The sequence below is a fragment of the Oenanthe melanoleuca genome, chromosome 2 (assembly GCF_029582105.1).
Source record: "Oenanthe melanoleuca isolate GR-GAL-2019-014 chromosome 2, OMel1.0, whole genome shotgun sequence".
Lineage (NCBI taxonomy): Eukaryota > Metazoa > Chordata > Aves > Passeriformes > Muscicapidae > Oenanthe > Oenanthe melanoleuca.
In genome coordinates, this window is record NC_079335.1 from 59,702,941 (window position 1) to 59,720,230 (window position 17,290).

At 35.7% G+C, this 17,290-nt stretch overlaps 1 protein-coding gene across 1 annotated transcript in view; it reads right to left on the reverse strand.

Moving 5' to 3' along the window:
* Positions 1-17,290, reverse strand: part of ERP44 (endoplasmic reticulum protein 44) — a 47,513-nt gene that overhangs the window by 20,497 nt on the left and 9,726 nt on the right. Inside the window, exons 2-4 of the mRNA XM_056484826.1 lie at positions 7,372-7,444; positions 5,535-5,574; positions 3,942-4,057 (exon numbers count right to left, since the gene is read on the reverse strand). Coding sequence (XP_056340801.1) covers positions 3,942-4,057; positions 5,535-5,574; positions 7,372-7,444 — 229 coding nt within the window. The remainder of the gene's footprint in view (positions 1-3,941; positions 4,058-5,534; positions 5,575-7,371; positions 7,445-17,290) is intronic.

Sequence of the window (17,290 nt, forward strand, 5' to 3'; positions counted from 1 at the left end):
TGAGAAAGAGCTAGCACAAACCCAAGGTACTGCATTTCCTATCTTTGGTGTTACATGATGGTTGTAGGAATTGCACAGCTACATATAGAGAGCTTGAATTTTCTGGATCTAATACTAAGCTTTATTTTGTGTGCCAAATCATCTTAACTCCTCCTTACCTTTCTGCAATATCTTCCATCTCAAAAATAACAAATTCTTTCAGCTGTATATTTGAAGCTGGAATGACCAAGTGAGTATTCTGCTTGCACACTTGAAATCAGTCAACATCTTTTGAAGTCCCTCAGGCTACCCACCAGGGCACACTACAGATGACAAATGAAATCTGTCTTTGATAGGTACTTTTTACTTTCATAATACACCATAAATTCTCCCCAGTTAAACTACTGCTCTCGTGACACTCGCAAGAAATCGTACACCCTGGTGGAATACTCAGAAGAAGCAGAATTAGAAAGAAACTTGGGAAACCATCTAAACTAGGCATACTACTCCAGTGACTGTGATACTGGTGACTTGTATGATGGACCAAAACAGATAGAAGGAAAGCAATCAATATTCTGTATCAAACTCTGGTAGCAGTTCCTTCTGCGGCAAAGGAGCTCCACAACAGCCACGCCTGCTCTAAGCAGGGCCTCATCAGTAGGCATCCCATAACCTTCTACAGACTAATAAAATGGCTCTCCTGAGGAGTGCCATCAACAACCTCTCCAAATCACTTACACTTTTTATTTTATCCAAAGATAACTCTCTCAGACTGAATTTTTTTCCAAGCAAAGTGACAAGAATGTAATGAAATTCTCATGCTTGTTTAGAGTTTCATTTAGGGTTCCTTTATGAACTTCCAAATTTGTTATCATTGAGTTCTTCTGCTTACCAAAGGCACAGTAACAAGACAATCTCATCCCTGCAGACTAACATTAGTAACATAAGCACACATTGCAGGAACACAGAGAGAGAAGCAGCTTACAAAACTGAGGGAAAATACCATTCCCAGACACATTTTGAATGGAAAAACAACAGTTCCCTAAACAGTCTGCCCAGCAAAGCATCTCCTTACATATCCCCAGTGAGAAATTTATTTGTTTGGAGGCATAAAGATATATTCAAACTAGATACTATTTTTTATTTAACTCAGAAACCAAAGAAAATCATGGTGAAATAAAATCAAACACCCAATATATAATACTTCAATTTAAAAAATTCTATACCACAGCTCCTAATGTTAAATTTAGAGAAACTGTCCAAAATATAAACTCTTCCCCAGAGAAACATGAGTTCTAGATTGCAATATTCACTCACATAGAACAGAAACATAGGAAATCTATAGCACCAAGTTTCCAATACCCCTGCTTAACACAAATGATTCAAAAAGCAAGGAAAAAAACCACCCAAAAAACCCCAAGTAAACAAAAATCCCCAAACAATGACACAAAACCTTCCTAATATTGTCTGTGCAGTAAGATCTTCTGTAATTTTATACGGAAGATCACATTTACTAGGTATTATACTTAGATGAGAGGTGTCTAATATTTAATTACTAAATTGAATTACTAAATTGAACATATCAAAGCCATCAAAGATTTTAACAAGCCACAGCATAGCAGAACTCAGATATTTTTAAGTTATAAAAGGATGTGGTCTTGGGAAAAAAAAAAAAAAAAAAAGAGTACCTACTTCTGATTTACCTTTAGTGCATTACACACCAGCTTAAATACAGCCTGGTGACTTTGCCTACACATTTCAGGTATAATTATCTTCCACAATATTATAAACCAGTGTAAAATATAACACATACAGAGGCTTAATATAGCATTAATATGCATATTTATAGTTATAAAGTTATAATTATACAGTTAACTATATATTTAATATAGTTATAATATGTATAAGGGACTATCACTTTCCAGAAAAACATTTTTCTATTGCCTATAAGAGCAGACAGAATGATGGTTTTGTCATTAGGCATTAAACATTTGGCAGTACATCAATAATTCTCTTTAATTTGCTTTACCCTCAGAAGCTGGTGGGAGCTGTTGGGCCCTGCAGTGTGCTTCAATAATAGTGCATTAAATAGAAAGTATCTATGCCTGAGTGACCATTCTGAAAGCTGTTTTTGAGTGGCCAGAAATCAGCTATTTGGATTCCCTACAGAGTCTTGGACTCAAAAAGAACCAAATCATTTGTAATGCAAATAATCCACCACCTCTAGAACACCATTCTCATAGTGAATTACTAGTGGTATGAAATCTACATTTAGTGGCATAACAAACCACCAAAATATTGACATAAAACCTCTAGTGTTGCTAAAATATGTAAACACATGCAAAAGTATAAAGTTTGAGTAAAAAATTCCAAACCACTAACAATCTTGACACCAGCATTCAGCAAAATACTACTGCCGGCTCAACCTTGATAATACATTAATATCCAATTTATTACTAAAAAGCTGCTATTGTACACATTAAAATCCAAGGACATGCCCAATAACTGTGTGTCATGAAATGTACCATTGTTTAAAACCCAGCAAATAAATACTAGAAACTAGGAATGCCATGCACAACTTTGTTACTTCAATTCAAAAAGGCAATGTAAATGGCCCGTCAATAAAGTATTTTATTTTTAATTCTCACATTTTACATCTTCTGCAACAGCAGCCATGCTCCAGAAATAAAAAGAAAAACTGAAACTCCTGGCTGTTGCCTACTACTTAGCCCACTACAAGTACTTCCAGGAGAAGGATGACAATCTCTTCCATAGCATCTCCTCCTCTTAGCTCTCTGTAACAAGCACAAACTACCTCAATTCAAAGAGCATATGAGAGGGATAAGCAACAAACTTTTTAAAGTGTTTCAAGCACTTGGTAGGGGTGAGAAAAATGCTTCCTTACTATAACTGCTAAGACAAGAACGTCTCATAGTTAAACACTGGGCGTGCAGCAGCCCAGACTCTGAGTTATTCAAGCAACTGAAGCTACAGCAACCAAAGTAAGGACTTCAGCAGTTAGTTTAAACCTTAAGAATAAAACGCAACAGCACAAACTGATGTTACTATGTTCTTTAGTGAGAACTTTCTATCAAGTTTTGTTGTACATGAAAAGATAAGCCAATTTCCAATTATGCTTGTTCTTACAAATTAACAGTTTTATAAAGCCCAAATAGTATAATCAGTACTGATTAAACTAAATTTCTGCTGTTAATACTCTCTGGGTATCATAAGACACTGTAAAGAAGTTATTCCTAGAAAGGCTGTTCTCCAAAAAGCATAAAACAACACAGCTGATCCAATAGTGTAATAAAAATCCTGCTACTACCCATTTGCCTTTCAATGTGCAGCAGATGTTCCTCACATTTTACTTATTATGGGATTTAAAAGGAACTTTAGGGACTAGTAACAGCATAAAGTAAGATTTTGCATATCATTTTCATGTATGTCTGGGCATGGGGAAAACAACTCAAATAGGCAACTGTTTTCTGACACGTGTAACAACAGTGGAGCAAAGCTCTGATCCCTGCCTGGCTGTGTGAAAGGAAACTTACAGCCCCTACCATAACTCTAAGGTGGAAGGAAGATCTGATCAGAACATATTCTTCATGCTAACAGTGGGAGGTTACCCCTTCCTCTTCTTGGTTGTGAAGACTTGCATCATTTGTTGCAATAGCCAACCTCAATGAGCCAATTCAATTTCTAATCACAGCCCTTTTGTCCTCATTAAATGAGATAGGCTGAATTGATTAAAAAAAAATGGATGGATGCAATGAGAAAGAAACATTGGAAATTGCCCTGACATATTTGGAAGAGGTTTGCTGATGCAATAAAAGCAACCCTGGGCTAAATGATGGGTCAGCTACAGCTACACTTTGCACAGCTATTTACCATACTTTTCAATACAATTACTAACTTGGTATCAGGACAGCACAGAAAAACCTAAATCAGGATTTACTTACAATGCTGATCACAGTCTACTCTAGCAAACACCACTTGATTCTTATCTGGATATTCTTCTTTGATTACATTAGAAGCTTCCTCAAAAATAGGATGTAGCATTTGGCTGAAGCGGCACCTGTAAGCAGAACACAAAATCATGACTTCAAAATATTATTTTGAAATATTTCAATTGATGACTACTGAAACATTTCAATCTTTGAAGGAAAAAAAAAAAACCACAAAAAAAACCCCCAAAAAAACAAAAACAAAAACAAAAAAAAAACAAAAAACAAAAAAAAAAACAAAAAAAAACAAACAAAAAAAAAAAAAAAAAAAAAACAAAAAAACAAAAAAACAAAAACAAAAAAAAAAACCAAAAGAAAGAAAAGCCATTGGCAAAATCACATCTACCTGAAATCATCCCAGTAACTGACCGAATAAAAATCAGTTCAAAAGTAACTTGAATAAATAAGGTGTGGAAAAAAAGTAATTCTGAAAGAATACATAGTTCAAGATATACTCCCCTGCTTTATCTCCCTAGGAAACACCATTAATCAATTATAAGCCTTTAGGAAATATATTCTATTCAGAAAGCATGTTGTTAATTTTCTTCTACCTGAATAACCCAATGAAAAGTGATTTTAAAAATGTGGTAAAGGAAGTTCCTTAGATTGCTGAGATACGAAATATTCACCAACACCTTCAAGAAATATCACTGGTAATTTTGTAAGAGTCAACAATACAAGTTGTAAGTATTATGTATTATATTATTGCTCAGGTTTGGCAGAATTTGAGCACACTGCTTTTACAGCAGTAAGAACAAAGAGAACCCTAGGGGTCCCTTCTTCCAGTAATGTCAGATTTTGAAACAAATTCTCTCTTTCTGCCCACAGAAAAGTTGGTAGGATTGTAAAGATGCTTCAGTGGCTTTAGGGTAATAGTAGTGCACAAGCCCATTGCTAATATGTCAATAAAATTATTTTATATTCTGTCCTCCCAAACATACAGCAGATTTTTAAATTGGAGATGCATAATGGCACTGTAGAAATTGTGAGAATGAGACTTCAAGGAGTAGACTTGCAATAAAGCAGCCTGCACTGAAACCCACCTTAAACTTAACACTCACAGCCTGGGGATGCAGTTATGTCTGCAACAGCAAACATCTAAGTGAAGAGCAAGTCTTGCTCTCAAAATGCCAAGAGAGCTGAAGTACACCTTCTGAAAAAATCTGACTCTGGGCAGCCCAGCTGTATGCTACACATTTATGAAGCATGTATATGTAACCATGTATATGCAACAATGGCTCCCCATCCCTCATTCTTCTTCACCCCTAAAACAGAGACCCTGGCAGTGTGGTATGTTGAGGGGTTATTGCTGTATGTCTAAAAGTAATGATCATAATTAAGGCTGTATTGTTTTAAAATTATAACCTATTATAATATGAACCTAGCAAGCATAGACAGAAGGAAAACAATCAGGACACAAACCCAGGAAAGAACTGGTTTGAAAGCAACTGACTACTGTATTTTCTATTAGAAAACTACAGCCAAACATGACAGTTTTCAAAAGACAGAAGCTTAAACATAAAAAAAAAAAAAACTTGAATAACTTACCAATCAGCATAAAAATTAACTAAAGCAACATCTGCATTGTCTGAGAAGAAAGAAAAAGAAAAAGCCCAATGTCACATTGTGAGGCAAACTTCTCAGTTCTTTTATCTGAGATTATAAAAGTATGTGCAAAAAAACTACAAAAGCAAATATTTCTAGATAATTCACCATAGAGCTTAGTCTGATTCCTATAAAACTGTTGGGGCAAATCTTATCTGAAATATAATCTATAACAAATGGGAAAGAGTTGAAAGAGGCCTTCACTCAAGTGTTCTATTGACTTTATTGATATATAAGACAAAAAATGTAAATACTTAAGGCATTAAGACACACAAGAAGTAATTAAGTGACACGAGTTAAAAATTATTTCTGGATTTAAAATTAAGGCAGCCATATCCAGAAATTGAACTCCAGTAGCTCTTAAGCACTAGCTCTATTATTCATAAGTGTTAAAAACCAGTTAAAAGATGAAATTCCAACTATTTGGGGTAGAAGACTGATGAACAAGCAGCCTGTCTGTGCAACTTGCTCTGGTTTGTCCTTACTTGTCTTATTTAACCTGGATATTATGGGAAAAGATAGCAAAGAAATGTTAAGTCTCCCAAAACAGAAAAATGTTAAGGAACATTAAAAAAATGCAGTAGTACAGGTATACCTATAATGAGATCATGAAATAATGTTCTTATGCATTCTTTTTCACATATTAAAAAAAAAAAAAATCATAAAAGGATAAATCTCCTGTCCAAAAATAAAGTATGATCTTTACAGAATTTTATATTAATCAACCATGCTTTAAATTGATTTTGTAGTAGTAGTACTGGTCTAGACACTGAAAAAAAAAAGAAATACATACTCAAACTACAGAATATCAGCCACAGCTTTGTTAAGCAGAAATGCTGACAAAGCAGAAAACTGACAAAGTTACAGAGCAGTTACATGTGAAGATAAGGATGCTGAAAGCTTGGAAAAGACAACATGCTGATAAAGACAACTCTTGAGCAGGCTGGAGAACACCAAGTTTGATTATAATTACCGTGTTAAGATTTTCATTATCAAGGGATACAAATGGTGAACAGGTAAATAACAAGCACTGAAAAGTTTAAGGTTACCTCCAATACATGAATCATTGCTTGAAAGCAATGGGATGAATTTTAAAAGCACTTACATTTAGCATATAATCCCTTTTGTGAATTACATTGTATAAAATAATTTTATATTTTCCACTGTAGAAAAGGAATTTACGAACAGCTTTCATATCACAAAGTAATCCCATAACATAAGGCAAATCCAACTCCAGACCTTAATAAAGGTTTCCCCCACTGCCGCCACTATACTTAAAACAATATAACTTTTTCCTGCAAAACCAACCAGATACAGGCAAGTTGCATACTTCTCAGAGGGAAAGGTTTCAGACGAGAAACACAAACCTGTTTAATTTAAAAGATTTCCATTCTGTGAGCCACCAGAATCAGAACAGTGCTTAACGTGAGGAAAGGCAGAGCTGAACAAGCAAGATACTTAAGGCCCATTACCATGGGTTTCACTTGCTGCTATTTTTTGGGGGAACTTTTAAAATGCCCTCTAGACTGGTTTTGGTTATGTAATCAAGCATTCCCTTCTGTAAACAAGGTAACAGTTATTTTCTTAAGACACTTCAAATTCTCATTGCAATAGATTAGTTCAGACAGCTAATTTCAACCACAGGTATTTAATATTTCTAAGCTGATTATAATTCATATATTCAAAGTTAAGGTATGAATATTCATTTAATATCACTACAATATTCACACAGATAAGTAACTGCAGACATACAAAGAAAAAAATTATTCAAAGTACTCACTTAAAATGTCATCTATATTTCCACTATCTAGACTTGTTATTTCACTTCTTGCTGGATTAAAAAGCCAAGAAACCTAAAAAGAGAAAGCAAACCATACGGTATGTTTCAGCAGTAAATGTATTTTAGATGACAGCAGTGCTACAAATACACAAATAAACTACAGATAAAACATACTTTCATATTTAAAGAAAAATTAGACATTTCAATACAATTTTCTATTATGTAGCCAGAAATGTTACAGGTAAATTTTGCACCTTTAAGAGTAACTTATATTCGTATCTTCACAGAAAGAAATGAAACCCCATTTCTGCAATCTCACACAGCCCAGAAGCATGTGGGCACAGAGGTTTTACCCAGAGACAAGTAATTCCTTCTGTCACTTATAGGACTTGTCAGGCTAAAAAGTTTCTCATTAAGGAAAGCCTCAATTGACTGCATTTTTATTGCTGTTTTAGGAAACAATTTCAATACATCTAACTCAACTAGCTACAGTCTTTTATCTCCTTCTGTATTTCCACTTGACATTGCTTCAGTCCCAGCATGCAATAGGATTATCAGACTATAAAAACCAAGACACCACATCAGCCAAATCATTCAATTACAAAGCAACATTGATGTTACTTTCAATGCAACTCTCATAGCAATACACAGTTTTATGGATGGACACTCATTTTCAGTGCAACTGGCCATGACCTTTTTTCCTAAAATGCAGTGGAAGAAATAGGAGGTAGAGTTCTGCCCAGGTAAGAGAGGCATCAGTGAATTACAATTTATTTTTGCTTTGAGAGAGACAAGCATGCTAACTTTTGAGTAGGATAATATAGATTCTTGTCTGGGACAAGCCAGTCACAAAGTCATCACTTCTCTAAGCACAGTCAGGGCTTGGAACAGATGCTCTGTTGTGATGCCTTCACATTTTCAATTGATGTACGATTCCTCAGCTGACAGAGGTAACAGGAAAGGAAAAGGAAGGTTTTAGAAGAGAACTGACAAGAATGCACAGGTCAAGGAGTTGGGCAGAGACCAGAGATTCACAGAGACATCCTGCATTAAAATGTGGTAGCACATAACATACATGCTATCAGTGTTCCCAGAGACTTATTTACTCCTTGAGATGCAAAGGAAATCTGCCTGTGGCTCAAGAGGCACCAAAGAAAAACACAGCTAAAAGCATGAAGACCATCCAAATAAAACCACATAGAGCAGCTGTATAGCAGGAACTAGCAATACAACATTGATACTGCATTTACAGAAGAGCCTGAGACCTATCCTGAACCTACAGTAGGACCATGACTACAAAGAACAAGCTTCCAGGATATATCTGCCTTTGACACTGTTTACAATTTATCAAAAAACTCATTTAATGTCACACACCAGATTTCCTACAAGTATTACAAGTATATATGAAAAATTTTATTTAAAAAAAAATAGGCAAACTGGATCCCTGTTTTCCTTCAGATCAGCCTCAAAAATGGTGGGAAATTTCTGCAGTGAGACACTGTCAACAGTCCTAAAACTATCACTGTAAATCGCACACAGGTGAGATCTGCAACAATCAATCATTTTCAATTCTTTCTCATTTGTGGATTGCTAACCAGAAAAATTACTAATGTGGATCACTAATCACTTTCCAGTGAAGATACTGATTCTTTCACATTTCCCATATGGAGGCCCCTGGGTAGTATATAACTCTATCTTACATGACAGGCTGAAAACACACCAGCTGTTAGAATATAAAATATGTACCAGTACTTCTCTCTTGTACCCTTCTTAAACGCAAATCTAAGATTTGTGGCAGAGTTTGCACAATCTTCCTATGGCACTTCAACTGCCTGAGACAAGTGTCTGAACTGTGGCTCTAAGAGGACCACAGGGAAACAAACCCAATGGTTGAGCTGTCAGGCCCAGAGATTAAACAACCAGTGTAACAACACAATTTGCCAAAAAATTATCTGATTAAGCAAGCTGTGCAATGCACAAGTTCCAGCAGGCTAGTATTCAGGGTGTTCCTCTGAAGATGCTGGCATTGCTGACTACTGAAAGAAGTAGGACTCTGTCTTTGGAGCAAGAGGCTACCTATATGGACCTGGATCCACACTGGCCAAATTATCCCCAGAGAAGCAACAGCTGGCAGCAACCATTAGTGCAGACACCTCCCCATCACCCCCTGGCTGGGGCACAGGATGACAGGTGCTTCCATGGTGCTGCTGGGGGGACGTTCTGGTAGTAGAAGTTATGTTTGAAGTGAGCAATGGGTCAGGTCAGCATGTGGTTTTGTTTGTACACACCTGCCACTTTGTTGCAAATGTTAGGTTTGACCTAAGGTCTGTACAATTGAAACAGTAGCTACAATTAACAATAACAGTTGGAATATTGCTCTAGACAGTAATGGATAGGGTATTTCAACAATAATTTTCTCAGCCATCATCTGATCCTACTGCAGGTGACTTTGCAAATTCAGTGTTCTAAGGCTTCAGCTGCCCTGCAAGGCCTCAAGAACTCTTATCATCCTGAAGTCCACAGAGCTGCTTATCCTGCTTGTAATCTTGGACAAGGTTTGTTTACAGAGAAAATCCACACAAGCCTCTAGAAAGCAGGAACTTTTCAGCTACTGCACACAAGCTCTGCATCGCCATTCGCAGTTGAAAAGAACTTCCGCAGTAGGTCTTGGTGTAACAATTTTCACAGGAGCTCAGCAGTAGCAGTTCATATTGTCTAAACAAACCAAATGGGTAAGATAATTTCTTAAACCTTCCTGGCTTTTTCTAGTATAACTTTCCAGCAGCAAGACAAATCTTATCTAACAGGATAAGCTACACAGAAATTAAGCATAACGTAGATAAGCATATTATTTGCAGCTGAGAAAGGGCTCTGTTACTTAGCAGATACACTTCAATGGATCAGGAACTGTAGTCATATTTGTAAATTGCCACAATACACTTAAAATACATTTAACTTGCAATGCAAATATTTAACTGCACCATGAAAGCACAAGACTTACTAACCAATGCAATCCTCTTCTAGACTGTGATATAAGCAGAAAAAAGGAATTAAAATTAATACTTCTTTATACCATAAATAAATTTTGTGATTGCTTTCTTAACTCTTACTGTGGAAATGTGGTGCAAGCTGCATGTACTAAGACATTAACACCAAAACAAATATTCCAAACATCTTCATATCTTGAAGGTGAAAAACAAATTAACCATTTACCCTATTGTCCCTTTATATTACAGCAGTGGAAAAATACTGAGATTAAGAACACCTTTCCCCAAAAGTTGCACAAAACTGAGATAACTGAATTACTTTTCCTGCTAGAAGTATGAAAATTTCTGCTTTGTCAATCATATTCATAATCACGTTCTCAAACATGTTATACTGACTAAATAATTGTGGGTGCCAAACTTTTAATAATAAGTAGACAGACTCAGGGGAAAAAAAGGATTCCTTGAAGAAATGTCAATAAATATGCAAGACTCACTCCAGCTGAAGCTTTCATTATGGTATAATGCCTGTAAGGAAGAAAACACCTCCTTTTGACCCAGTAATCTTGCTATCCCCATGGGATGCAAGAGGGTGTATGATATTACTACTATTAATATTTATCATGAAGGAATATAAATTTGTATTTAAATTTCTAAGAAGCTACACTGTTTTGAGAATATTTTCTGACCTTTTTTGTGGCCTGTTCTTGATAACCATGAGCAGAAAACAAGACATTTTTGAGGAAATAATTTCTGAATATCAGCTACTTTATAGCACGTATTGAACATAAGTTCTGAAAAACATACTGGCTAAGAAAAGTATTCAGAATTTTTCACTTTTAAGTGCAAACTTTACGTTCCACTGGCTCATAGCAGAATGTATGGATGATGGTTCATATTTGTAACTGAAATGAAAAAAAAATTCAAACTGGCAACACAAGATAGCTACAAACTCATTGAAGAATGCATCTTGAAAAAATAATTCAAAAGGAAAATTGGTTACTTAAGCACACCTGAAAAAAACTCAGGTTTCTGCACTTACATTGGATAAAATTAATTTTTATATTTCTATTTTCAAACTGAAAATCTGAAGGTAAAAGTAAGTAGCTATGAAATAAGATTTTTAAAAACAGAGCAGAATATGATATATAAAATACTTGAGTGAAGCTGCTCAAGTTAGATTAGGATATTTATAATCTACTCACAATCATTCAACACTACAGAAAAATGACCAAACAAATGTAGACTGAAACAAGAGAATGCAGAAAGCTTTACACACTTATAGAATACATTGCTGGAGGAAAAAAATCAGGAACTGAACAAAGAGTTCACAAAGATAAAATTTAGCTTATATGAGGGGAGGGAAAAAGAGGAGATGGCATATACTTTTACTCTTCTGGTCCTCAGAAATACTGTCAAATAAAGCAGGATCATCATGGCTCAGGTTCCTAGGAGTTTCTGAACACAGCAGTGGTCATGCTTTTACTGAGAAGTCTAATTAGTACAGAAATCTTAGTGTTTCTGATTAAGATTTAGTCCTCACTTGAAGTTAGCCAATGGCTTAGGGAGCCAGTACCAGTCACTTCTGAGGAATGACTACGAATTAGATTTATTCTGATTGTTTCCAATGAAAGACCTCAAAGGACTGCTGGAAAGTCACTATCATCCTCCCAAACACACCATGCAATGCCACACAAGTATCCTCACACAAAAATAAATGCCTGGGCAGAACCTATTCAACTCGCACCCAACACTGAACCTCTGCCAGGCTTCACAACATTTTCCCAAAGAGGAAATAAAAGCACATCCAGTTTCCACTCACCTTCTGCTGACAGTATTGCTGCTCAATTGCCATTTCACACATCCAATTAATTAAGCCTGCTGGTTATTCAAGAGATTTAGGTTAACCTTTTATCAACATTTTACCAGCACCAGTTAGTGTTGTTAGTTCTTTAATTGCTAACTGGAGAGACAGACCTGTAGGTTTAATAGTATTTCTATTTCAAGTTTATTATAGTTTACATGCCACTTTCTTGCAGAAGATTTTAAAAGTTAAATGTACATAGCCATAAAATTGCAAAAAAATAAAAAAGAACCCAGGTCTGTTGCATTCTAGTTCTTTGTGCCTTTATTTTTTTAATGCACATAATGAAATAGAGGTCCTCATCTCCAAAGCAAACTATTTGTAGAATATAGAAAATATATTCATGGCACATTATGATTTCTAATTAATACTACACCTGCAAGGCAATCAACAAGAACATTTTCACTTGCTAAACTTTTCATTTACCTTTTCCTCCTGCTGGGAATTCCTAAAGGCACACAGCTAAACCATCTTTCTCCTCTAACACAAAATCATTTTACATTTGGCAACCAGATCTAGCCCACACCTAATGCAGACTGACATGCTGAAGTTACCACCTGAAGTCTAAGCCCCCCAGGACCCTGCTGCTGACTCTCAGTCCCTGAGTATCTCTTTTTTTATGCACACTACTGATCTGCTGCTGCTCTGAGGTCTGCATTAGACTCCTGGACAACAGGAAGCAGACAGGTTTACAGCCTGCTGTAGGATGACACAAATTGAAAGAAATCCCAGAAGACAGCAATGCCAAAGCTGACAAGACGTTGTAAGAGCCCCTGAATTTTGGCTTCAGAACCATCAATCAGGAACATCTTGCTGGCGGCATTCCCAGAAGCCCCATAATGAACCACAAAGTTCAGAGCAGAGAGAGGTAACAGTAAATAGTGAATGCTGAGAGAAAATGAAAAAAGAACATTATTCACCCTCTCAGTGAGGGGAGTTCAACTCTTAGTTGTCACCACTTGATTCTAGACTTGCCCAAACATTTTCATAACTTAGACTGACTGCAGCCATCTGTGATGAATATGCAGGGTTTTTACTGGTAATGTAAGCTGCTTTCATTATAAGCCTATGAGACAAAGATCTATTAGTTCAAAACATTAACTAACGACCCCTTCTCAATTATAGTCCAGTATTCAGAGCAATTTTTAAATGGGTAACAAAAATAATTTTCTTTTAATTTTTCACTGTTATCTTAAATTTAGTCAGGAAAATTTAATATGCTCAAAAGAAACTGCTTAAAAAAGATTTATTGACTGCAGTTACTAATGTTCAGGAGAACAGAGGAAAAAATCTAACTAAACAGAAATAAGGATAATATTTAATTAGAAAAGTAAACTGACTTCTTCAGCCTTCATAGACAGTTCACTTTTATGCTGTTTTAGCCAAACAGTGCTGTAACTGCACAGAGCTAAGTAGAGATAAAAAGAAGTCACTCAATTTTTCATCCTCCACATATCTTGTTGTCCACTCCCATTTTAAGTGTGTGGAAGGAATATTTGGTGCAGGTGCCTATCTTATTAATATTGAAAAGCTTATTTTCAAATTAAAATATTGGAAACAGAAAAATTCACAATTTATAATGCTATCTTGAAAATCCAAATTATATTGATTTGACATGCCAAATCAGGAAAAAGAACTTGCAGCTAATGGTTCCTAAAACCAAACTTAACACACAAGCAAAGGAGTTGAAGGATTGTCCCATTTGACTGGGAATAGTTCATAGTTGCAGAGATCTCTCAATGGCCTGATACCACAGCACCAAGGATTTCCAGAAAAATGGGTAAGCTAACCTCTCAACAGTTTGTGAGCTATCATTAGAAGACACAAGATGTTCATTCAAAAAGTCCATTGCAGAGATGAGAATTGAACACCATTACCATAACATGCAGCCCAATGCATTGCATTTTTTCCCACAAAGCTATTAGTATCAGAATCATGTCTCTGGGCACAAACCTATGGATCACGGTCTTCTATAGAAATGTTTAAATAAGGGCTCAAAAAATGACATGAGGTGTGTCTAAAAAAATGTCACAGAGATAAGACTTGTAATTTATTTCCAGTTGAATTATTCATAACTTTCAGTTATTTCTCTTGGCCTTTAAGGAAAAGAGCGATCTCCAGTCAGGGTTATAATCCATTGGCTTCCTTGCCTTATACATCCACATAGACAGAACACAGTCCATAGACCTTCAAAAGATGTAAACAGATGTCTGAACATCTGTATTAATTTGTGAATAATGTTCAGAATTCTCCACATCTTCCCAACTTGGAATCTACCTTAAAGCCTGTTTCAAAGATTTAAAGCTACGAATTCAGCTCCCCAGGAAACTAATGAAAACTCTGAATCTTTAGATATTTTATTTACCAAGCTGCTTCTCTTAAACGAGCAGCTAGAATTCCCCTGAAAAAGAAAGGTCACATTTGTGCAGCTTTTTAGGAAAAAACACCTCATGTTCCAATAACTCTTTCTTTTCCATTTTGCCAACTGCTCTGATTATTTGGCAACAACACAAGGATACACTTTCAAGAAGGAGTAATGCACATAAAATACAAATGCAATCGCCAAAATGATTAGCACAAATTAAGCAGCTGTTGCTCTGTATGAAAGCCAGCACCCTCAAGGTCCTCAACTTGTTAAAGCATGATCCAGCAATATAAAATAAAGGGCAGCTCAGTCTTGTCAAGACTTTGGTAAGGCTAAGCACAGCAAAATAGTTTGCTGCCCCTTTTCACTAAGTCAAGGAAAAAGGCCTTGTTCTCTATTTTGGCCACAGCTATTAAATGTAAAACCTACTACCAAAAAATTTGTTGTAGACAGTTTAAACCTTGGAGACTGTGTACTTTTAATAAAATCCATTCCTCAAAAAGCAACACGCTACCCTGTTATTCATTATAATCTACAGGCTTTCCTGTGCTCTTTATTGTAGTTTTTACACAGGGCCATTGCAGAACAAGAAATTAGCTTTTATATTTTTCAAATAAAACAAATATATTTATGTTTTGTTCATTCTTGGACTGGTGATGAAAAAGCATATTAAAATGAAACAAAAACTATTATGTCTTTCCGTGGGAGCAGTGGCCATGGAATTCAGAATCTTCTTTAAAGTATAATCTTAGAGGAAGAAACCAAAAGTACATGTAGTGCTTCCATAACAAACTGTATTTATGTCACATGAATGTTTACTACCTTGGAATAATTTGAAGGAATTAATATATTAGTGCATAACTGAATTTTCTATCCTTGCTGCCTACTCACATTCTACTCCTTTAAAAATAAACACTTTAAAATTTTTTAAACTTTAACAATTTAAACAATTTCCAACAAATTCCTATTTTGACAAATTTTACTACATATTAAGCTTATTCTTCAATAAGACAAAACCAACTTCTTTTTAAAAGAAATTATAACTTCAACACCTACTCACTTGTAGCTGCTTAACTTTTTATTAACTAGTTGCAATACTGAATACATTTTTACTCCTTCTCTGGAACTTTGCCTTATCAAGAAAGGTAGGAACTTTAAGCAAAGACAAACTTATTCAGTTTTACCCTTCAGCTGAATTACTGAAACCAACTGCTCAAATGCCAATATAAGGACTACCATAAACACACAGCAACTAGCCCTTCATGAGAGAAATACTCACAGTGGACCAACACTGCTCACTGCAGCTGAGGCATTGGATTAAGGAGAAAAAAATTAGTAAAAGCAACAAATAGACAAAAAAAATACTTAAACAAAAAATACAGCTTGTCATTTTCCTCACCTAATCCATCCAAAGGGATGCAAAATATATTGGTTTAACTTGCACTCTAAAGAGAACATAAAGGAAGACAAGTGGACAAGCCAGTCTCCAATAACACTATTTAAATTGTACCATTTCCCTTAGTGCAGCTACCTGTTTGAACTCCTGAAAAACAAAATCCTTTCGAAAGCACAGAATCACAGCCATCGTGATTCAGCTCATGCTTATTTGATGCTGAAGGGATGATGGTTAGAACTAAACACCAGAGCAGAGCAGCAAACATATGGCTGATACTGTGGCAATTAGCAGCTCAAGTTAAATTCTGACCCTCTTCCACTTTTACAATTACATAGTCATGCTAAGCTCTGCAATCTCCCCCACAATGAACCCACATGTAACTACCTCATATTTAGAGCTTTCAGCACTAATACTTCCAGTATCACTATGACTCTCCTTGTGCTACAGATTTTGTTTTTCCTTGATGCCATTCTTCCTCAAATTACCTTCTAATACTGCAGCAGGAGGCTAAGGTTTTGTCTGTACAACTATCAAAAGACAGCCACAGTAATTTGTGATACAGCCATTTGTAGTGTATGAAGTGCTTGCCCATACATGAAAACTGAGATTCAGTCTGGTGTTGTTGCTCCTCCCTCTTTTTCTGAAAAATGAAAATGAGGAACACCTCAGAATTTTAAAATTGCAACCTTTCTAAAATACAAAGGCATTTTGATGCTTTCTGTTTATCATTCCCTTAACATCAGAACTCCAAACTTTAGAATAAATCCACTTAAAATATTATCTAAACTTACATTACTTTGGTTACTTTATTTTCTTCATTCCAGGCATAACTATGATGCACACTTCGCAAACTTCTACTCTACACATGCAAACTGTCAATCATAGCATATTAAAGCTCTTGGGACATCCATTAGCTTGTCTCTAGCAAACAATTTTTAGGCTAGCATTTATTATTTGCTACCTTAAAATTACATGTGAGTAGATAATGGATAAGATCTTTCCAAATAAGCAGTGATTCTGTGTAACAGAAATACTACTCCACAGCTGCATTCTAATTGAGAAGTTGGCACTGGAAAAATCTCCCAATTCATATGAGAAGGCCGAAAAAAAAAAAAAAAAAGATACGCTTTTACAAATTAATTCATTGACTATCTTCTAGGGAAGAGCTCTGATTAAAGCACTGCTGCCTGAACCTGAAGAGAAAAATTCACCTTTGGGACCACAGCAGCATGTACCTTGAAGAATGAGAGGCTAATTTCAGACTGTGTAAGACCTATTTTCCTTCTGCCCTAAACAGCTGCAAAGGTCCT